The 8,629-nt window shown below is 41.1% G+C and overlaps 1 protein-coding gene across 2 annotated transcripts in view; it reads right to left on the reverse strand.

Moving 5' to 3' along the window:
- tpcn1 (two pore segment channel 1) overlaps nucleotides 1-7,444 on the reverse strand; it is a 32,335-nt gene extending 24,891 nt beyond the window's left edge. The window contains exons 1-2 of one of the 2 annotated variants that reach the window (XM_014161158.2): nucleotides 6,718-7,444; nucleotides 3,015-3,151 (exon numbers count right to left, since the gene is read on the reverse strand). In XM_014161158.2, coding sequence (XP_014016633.1) covers nucleotides 3,015-3,151; nucleotides 6,718-6,811 — 231 coding nt within the window. In that variant the 5' untranslated portion in view covers nucleotides 6,812-7,444. Of the gene's footprint in view, nucleotides 1-3,014; nucleotides 3,152-3,466; nucleotides 5,420-6,717 lie in introns of those variants that run through there. The other variant, XM_014161157.2, reaches the window with a different exon arrangement.
- Between the last annotated feature and the right edge of the window lie 1,185 nt (nucleotides 7,445-8,629).

Raw genomic sequence — 8,629 nt, forward strand, 5'->3', positions numbered from 1 at the left:
GCCTAAGAACAGTGGGTTTACTGCCCTGTTCAGGGGCAGAACGACAGATTTTTACCTTGTCAGCTCGGGGATTCAATCTTGCAACCTTACGGTTAACTAGTCCAACGCTCTAATCACCTGCTTTACATTGCACTCCATGAGGAGCCTGCCTGTTACACGAATGCAGTAAGAAGCCAAGGTAAGATGCTAGCTAGCATTAAACTTATCTTATAAAAAACAATCAATCAGTCATAATCACTAGTTAAACTAGTAATATCATCAACCATGTGTAGTTATCTAGCCTGTCCTGCGTTGCATATAATCGATGCGGTGCGCATTCGTGAAAAAGGACTGTCGTTGCTCCAACGTGTACCTAACCATAAACATCAATGTCTTTCTTAAAATCAATACACAAGTATATATTTTTAAACCTGCATATTTAGTTAATATTGCCTGCTAACATGAATTTCTTTTAACTAGGGAAAATGTGTCACTTCTCTTGCAACAGAGTCAGGGTATATGCAGCAGTTTGGGCCGCCTGGCTCGTTGCGAACTGCGAAGACTATTTCTTCCTAACAAAGACAGTCGTCTTCGCCAAACGGGGGAGGATTTAACAAAAGCGCATTTGCGAAAAAAGCACAATCGTTGCATGAATGTACCCAACCATAAACATCAATGCCTTTCTTAAAATCAATACACAGAAGTATATATTTTTAAACCTGCATATTTAGCTAAAAGAAATCCAGGTTAGCAGGCAATATTAACCAGGTGAAATTGTGTCACTTCTCTTGCGTTCATTGCACGCAGATTCAGGGTATATGCAACAGTTTGGGCCGCCTGGCTCGTTGCGAACTAATTTGCCTGAATTTTACGTAATTATGACATAACATTGAAGGTTGTGCATTGTAACAGGAATATTTAGACTTATGGATGCCACCCGTTAGATAAAATACGGAACGGTTCCGTATTTCACTGAAAGAATAAACGTGATAGTTTCCGGATTATTAATGACCTAAGGCTCGTATTTCTGTGTGTTATTATGTTATAATTAAGTCTATGATTTGATAGAGCAGTCTGACTGAGCGATGGTAGACACCAGCAGGCTCGTAAGCATTCATTCAAACAGCACTTTTGTGCATTTTGCCAGCAGCTCTTCGCAATGCTTCAAGCATTGCGCTGTTTATGACTTAAAGCCGATCAACCCCCGAAATTAGGCTGGTGTAACCGATGTGAAATGGCTAGCTAGTTAGCCGGGTGCGCGCTAATAGCGTTTCAAACGTCAATCGCTCTGAGACTTGGAGTAGTTGTTTCCCTTCCTCTACGTGGGTAACGCTGCTTCGAGGGTGGCTGTTGTCGATGTGTTCATGGTTCGAGCCCAGGTAGGAGCGAGGAGAGGGACGGAAGCTATACTGTTACACTGGAAATACTAAAGTGCCTATAAGAACATCCAACAGTCAAAGGTATATGAAATACAAATCGTATAGAGAGAAATAGTCCTATAATTCCTATAATAACTACAACCTAAAACTTCTTACCTGGGAATATTGAAGACTCATGTTAAAAGGAACCACCAGCTTTCATATGTTCTCATGTTCTGAGCAAGGAACTTAAACGTTAGCTTTCTTACATGGCACATATTGCACTTTTACTTCTCCAACACTTTGTTTTTGCATTATTTAAACCAAATTGAACATGTTTCATTATTTATTTGAGGCTAAATTGATTTTATTGATGTATTATATTAAGTTAAAATAAGTGTTCATTCAGTATTGTTGTAATTGTCATTATTACAAATAAATACATTAAAAAAAATATATATATATATATATAATAATAAATTAAAAAATAAAATACGAATAATTAAAAAATAAATCTACAAAATATTAAATATAAAAAATAAATAAAAAAATAAAAAATTATAGAGAAAAAATAATAATAAAAATAAATAAAAAAAATTAAATACAAAAATATAATAAATCGGCTTTTTTGGTCCTCCAATAATCGGTATCGGTATTGAAAAATCATAATCGGTCGACCTCTAGTGTTGGGTCATTGCCCTGTTGAAAAACAAATGATAGTGCCACTAAGCGCAAACCAGATGGGATGGCGTATCGCTGCAGAATGCTGTGGTAGCCATGCTGGTTAAGTGTGCCTTGAATTCTAAATAAATCACTTACAGCGTCACCAGCCAAGCACCCCCGCACCATCAAACCTCCTCCTCCTCCATGCTTCACAGTAGGAACTACACATGCAGAGATCATACGTTCACCTACTCTGCGTCTCACAAAGACACGGCAGTTGGAACCAAAAATCTCAAATTTGAACTCATCAGACCAAAGGACAGATTTCCACCAGTCTAATGTCCATTGCTCGTGTTTCTTGGGCCAAGCAAGTCTCTTCTTCTTATTGGTGTCCTTTAGTAGTGGTTTCTTTGTAGCATTTCGACCATGAAGGCTTGATTCACGCAGTCTCCTCTGAACAGTTGATGTTACTTGAACTCCCTGAAGCATTTATTTGGGCTGCAATTTCTGAGGCTGATATCCGTAATGAACTTATCCTCTGCAGCAGAGGTAACTCCGGGTCTTCCTTTCCTGTGGCAGTCCTCATGAGAGCCAGTTTATCATAGCGCTTGATGGTTTTTGCGACTGCACTTGAAGAAACTTTCAAAGTTTTAAAATATAAAATATATTTATTTTCATTCGTTTAACACTTTTTTGGTTACCATATGATTCCATGTGTTATTTCATAGTTTTGATGTCTTCACTATTATTCTACAATGTAGAAAATAGTACAAATAATTAAAAATGCTAGAATGAGTAGGTGTGTCCAAATTTTTACTGGTACTGTACATTTTATGCCCCAAAGAATTTAGGCTGTTCTGGAGGCAAAGGGGGTTCCCGGTACTAGATGTGTGTATCTAATAACCTGTCCGGTGAGTGTATAACTACGCCGTAACATTATAATGTAGCTAATCATTACTATCAAAATGTAAGTAAATACCAAGTAAGTACCGTGTGTGTGCATGGGGGGGTTACCTGTAGATAGATCGCTGCCTCCTGGTAGTTCATCTCCCAGCTTTGTTGAAGTAAGGCATTGTGTGATCTGTAGTTTGGTGGTGGCCCCGGTGTTGCTATCACCTGGTTATTCACGATGTCATACCCCCCTCCTCCATCTACACAGTAGAAAAAAACAACATTAATACAAATTTGTAAAGAGCCTCCAAAACATGACAAAGAGTGATTTAGTGGTTTCGTTCACTGTACTGCATTTTCACAACATATTCCCCCCCCCACACATACTTTTTGGGGACTAAGAATTGATTCCCATTCAAAATCCTATTTTCCCTAATGCTAACCTAGAATAGCCAAGTGGGGACTGGCAAAATGTCCTCATTTCACTGAATTTCAGTTGGTTTAGTATTCTTGTGAGGGCTTCTGGTACTCACAAGTATAATGAAATGTGTACACACACACAGACACACACCCACCCATGCAGTCTAGCTCGCTGCAGAATGAGGAGATGAGGGCTGGACTCTCCTCTACACTGTTGTCATGAATACCAGCAGTCTCCATCAGCACGGACGAACACTCCATGGCTCTAATGGCCTCCAGCGATCCAGGACTGTGTGTTTGTTTGGGTATGTGTGTTTGGACGTGGTCCCCTAAAGCAGTGTGTGTGTGTGTGTGTGTGTCATTCACAGTCCACAGGTCCAGCATTCACACACCTCCAAGGACATGCAGGGGCTAACATGCTACTGCACATGGATGCCGCCAGAGAGACAATTTAAAAAAAGATCCCTCACAGGGATACTCAGACAGAGAGGTCCTCCACAGTTTAGAAACTGATCCTGAAGTCTTCACAAAGCACACAGGGCCAGACACATGCAGAGCTGGTGTTTCTCCCTGTGTTCTTAGAGACCGTTTTTTCCTCTGTCCCAGGAACAAACCATTCAATAAAAACAAGATGTTGCTGGGGCGTCTGATGACAGCTGGTGAAGAGATGAACCATCCAGAGTGTGTCTCTCCTGTCAAAGGCCTAGGGTAAAATCCCACAGCCTCAGTCAGCAGCCTGCCTCACTCTGGCCTCAGCCTGGGAGACAGGGAAGTCCAGACTGCACAGTCACACTCTCTGGAGGTACAGCTTCTCTCTCTCCCTTCCTCTCTGGGCTCCTCCCTCCCTCTGCTCAGTGCGGTTTCACCTTTGACCTCAGCACTGCTCTCTGTGCACACGGGTTTTATCACCCACAACGCCGCTCTTCACCAATGTTAGCTTGAGGAATGTCCTTCAAGTTCTAGACAGGAAGTGAGCTCACCTCCTGATGGTGAGAGACACCAGACTGAGAATGAAGAAGGTCCTGGTTAGATCAGTGTGATGTCTGGTTGTGGCTGTATGGAGCCTTAGCAGGCTGAGGGGAAACTAAGCTATGGTCTTCAACTTCCCCTAAGTACTTACAATATGACTTCAGTCTCTGACACCATGATAGATATAATCCTTAAATCAAACCAACTCATCTTTTAATCCAACTATGTCATACTTGCTAAAGATAATATACATCCAGTTCACCACTGACCATTAAAAGACAGATCTACAAACAGATTTTCAAAAGTTCCTCATAAAATCAAGCAGTAAAAATGTAATCTTAGTAGATGCGTAGAAGATGCGTCTCCGTCCTCTCCTTAGGAATTACAGACAGACATCTGTGATCACTGGATCTGAGTGCCAAGTAGGCAGGGCTCACAGAGATTATGCCAGCCAGCTGTCCAGTAGTCAGTCAATCAGTCAGCCGGATCCTGCACATGGAGGCCTCTGCAGGTGCTCTGACATTAGCGTGTTCTTAGCTCAGTCTGCTGCTGTGTAGAGATCAGACTCCAGTTTAGGGATAATCCTAGGTGAGGCTCCTGTTCTCTCAGGCCTCTGAAGTGGCCTAGTATATGCTGTTGTCCTGACAGCACTGTGTCTGTGGGTAAAGTCCCAGCCATTCATTTGTTTTTCAGAGAAATAAAATGTTGGAGCTCCCGTCAACAACTCACTGAGGTCAGGCTCCGTGCCTGCCTATGGCTCCCCAGGCCCATACAAACACACACAGGGCAGTCCTGGTCTGTCCTCCGGGCTAACAGGAAAATACTACAGAAATCCTCTTTCCTCCATGGTGGCTCCTCCAAGCGGCCTAAATCACAAGAACAAAGCCAGCAGCTGTATCGTGTCCTGTCGTGAGCCAGAGCCTGAGTGAAGGTCTGCTCCAGGCTGTGTGTTTTAGAGCAGGCCTTCCTTTGCTGTGTCCTGCTCTCCACCACCTGTGGAACAATCTTCGCCTCCCCTTCTCCCAGGCCTCAGGGAAGTCACTGCTCTGCCCGCTCCAGATATCCTGGAAAAACACCCGTACTTTTCCTGTCCACTTCCAAAGGAGGGGAAACCGAGAGCTCACACACACACACACACACACACACACACACACACACACACACACACACACACACACACACACACACACACACACACACACACACACACACACACACACACCAGAGAGGGCCGGGGGGGCTTAGAAAGACACACACTGCCCTGCGTGTGCTTCGGGTGGGAGGCAGCGTGGCGCAGGGGGCCACTCACACAGAGGTATCTGCATCTCTGCTGAGGCTGCAGTTTCCAGCATGTATGTGAGAGGCAGTTTGCAGTGTGTGAGAGGTACAAAGGCTACAGGATTACTGAAGTGGAGACACGACACGCACGTGATCTCTGGGTTATGGGGAAACCTCTTTCTTTTAATTTAAAGCGAAAGAGCAGTGAGCCAGCGCTGTGTTCATCTGCTCTGATGACAATCAGCAGAACCTCCCCAACTACCATACCCGCTAACAACAAAACCTCCCTCAGCCAAACCCTATCATTAGCCTGCAGAGGAGCTGCCTCTCTGGTGAGTCTCTATGGAAGGGTTACACCCTCTTTTATCTTCAACTACAGTGGCTGTTAAAGTAGAAGATACATTTGTTTCTGTACTCCTTTCTTCATTCATTTTTCCACATTAGATTCATTTGGCAGTGGTTCTTTACAGAAGTTGTTTAGTGTGGTCATAAGAAAAAGTATCACGTGATCATTTGATAAATCTCTTGAACAGATTATATAGCCGTTTTTTTTTATTGCACCATTTAGAGAAATGCAGAAAATCTTAACATGAATTCATAAAAGCTGTTCTTTCTAGTTTGAGTAATTTAAAAACAGACTTTCATAGTACCTAATTCACTCATAACCTATTCATCATAAACTACTAAACCAGTAAACAAAGAATAATGAAGTAATAAAAAGTCCTTGAAATTCAGAAAGTTCAGGACATTTGTAAACACTTAGAGTCATCATGATACGTAGAGTCATCATGATAGTTGAGTTATCAATGTCAATAAACAACCAACAAACCCCAAACAGGCCAGGTCACCAAGACAACAAACTCATATTTTTTTCGAGCAGGCCTAATCTGATATATGCGGAACATTAGAAAGAATAGAATAGAATTTGACGGCATAACGGAAAAGTATGCAAATTAGCTAATGAGCATCATTATGATGACGCCACAAAAATTACAAACCGATCAATGACAAAACCTAAAAAGTATGATACCCATTATGAAGAGGCTGTGCTAAATGACATTCCAATGTCATTGGCTGCAGTCTCGTTATCTAGCTAGATGGGTCAGCTATCCTTGCTAGCTACCTACGCAGTAAAATGGGGATGTCAACAAAAACTTACTCTCGTCTCCCCTCTCTGTCTCCTCACTCAACAGACCGCTGTTCGCATCATCCCAGGTCAGGATGAGGGGCACGTCATCGTCGGTATCCTCCATTCTCCCGGCCGTAGAGATTAAATCCACAGAGGAAAGCAATTTAGTTAGCTAGTAAAACTACCAAAAAGTCCCAGCTACCTACCGTTAGTATCTGATAATTCCGTCTAGCTAGGCTAGCCTTAGTTACTGGCTAACGCTATGGTCAAAATATACACGCCATACCTAGTTAGCTAGCTTCTGTCTTTTAGCTAGCTATCGTCTTCAGATAACGTTAGCATATTGACACATTTAGCTAGCTAGTTAGCTAACTGGATAACTAACTTTCCAGGTAACTAACATTAATAACTCCACTAAACTAGGTAAGAGTGCTTTCCATTAGCGACTGTTGATGGAGTTATGTAAACCATGACACTTAAGCATTGTATTGGCACCACCATCGACTAAGGTTCGTATCCAAAGTCAAACTAAATATGAAATATTTTCAAATAATCTCCAAATACTAATTTATGCGAGCTGCGTCTCGTCAGCAACACAAAAAAAAAAGTACTTCCGGTTCACGAAATGTCTGAATTGCTCAAATTAAAAGTCCCCGTGTGAGGGAGTGAACGTTATTAATAATAAGGGTTTCATGTAGAAAAATCTGACCTCTCTGAAATGAAATTGGATGGACCTCCCTTCAGCAAAATATATTTTACCAAAACCCTCCCTATCATTAGTCACTTTAAATAACGCCACTTTAATAATGTTTACATTACTCATCTCATATGTATATACTGCTCTATACCATCTACTGCATCTTGCCTATGCCGCATGGCCATCGCTCATCCATATATTTATATGTGCATATTGTTATTCATCCCTTACATTTGTGTGTATAAGGTAGTTGTTGTGAATTTGTTATATTACTTGTTAGATATTACTGCATTGTCGGAACTAGAAGCACAAGCATTTCGCTACACTCGCATTAACATCTGCTAACCATGTGTATGTGACAAATAAAATTTGATTTGAACGCCTGAATTTTTTGTTGTTGTTGATAATAATACAAACAAAGTCGATGGCAAGTGTTTCCCTAAAAGTTGTCTGGGTTTAAACATCTTCTATTGTACATAAAGTCAATAGCTTAATTAGGCTAATTGGTAGTGACATAATTAGATTACTTCCCAAGCAAAGTCAGCCTCTGAATGTCAAAGAAACGAAACAATGATATCCCCATATGCATCTGAGTCACTTATTTTACAGCATAAAGCGCTGTTATAGATCACTTTATAAAATCATAAAGCGCTGTTATAGATCACTTTATAAAATCATAAAGCGCTGTTATAGATCACTTTATAAAATCATAAAGCGCTGTTATACATCACTTTATAAAATCATAAAGCGCTGTTATAGATCACTTTATAAAATCGGATCCGTTTTATTTTCTTCAAAATCTTAAACTAGGCCTGTGCTTTTTGCCATTTTCTTTAATAAAAGATAGACCTGTAGCATACCCTCTCATCCCCCCTCAATTTGAGTCTTGGTTTGAACTTAACAACTCTTCACTGACACAGAGGTAGGCTATTTAAAATAAAGAAATTGAAATGAATTATGCCTACTTGATTTTGCCTACTTTCACCACCATGAGCTGTCCATTTCCGATTGATTTTGCCGCAGCTGCTGCTTCAAGTTTCAGCACCACAATGTAAATTACTCTAATCTGGTTTATTGTTAGGCCAATAACTCCAATAAATACATCATGGGCAAGAAGCATATTGTTTTTAGTAAAATAATTTATAGTAGTAGCAAGCTACCAAAGTTGTCCTCCGTTCCTCCTTCTCATCTTCGCGCTCTCCTTCTCAAACTGAACAGAACATAGGCTATAGGCTCGTCCACACG

This window comes from Salmo salar, chromosome ssa20 (genome assembly GCF_905237065.1).
Source record: "Salmo salar chromosome ssa20, Ssal_v3.1, whole genome shotgun sequence".
In the NCBI taxonomy this organism is placed as follows: Eukaryota; Metazoa; Chordata; class Actinopteri; order Salmoniformes; family Salmonidae; genus Salmo; species Salmo salar.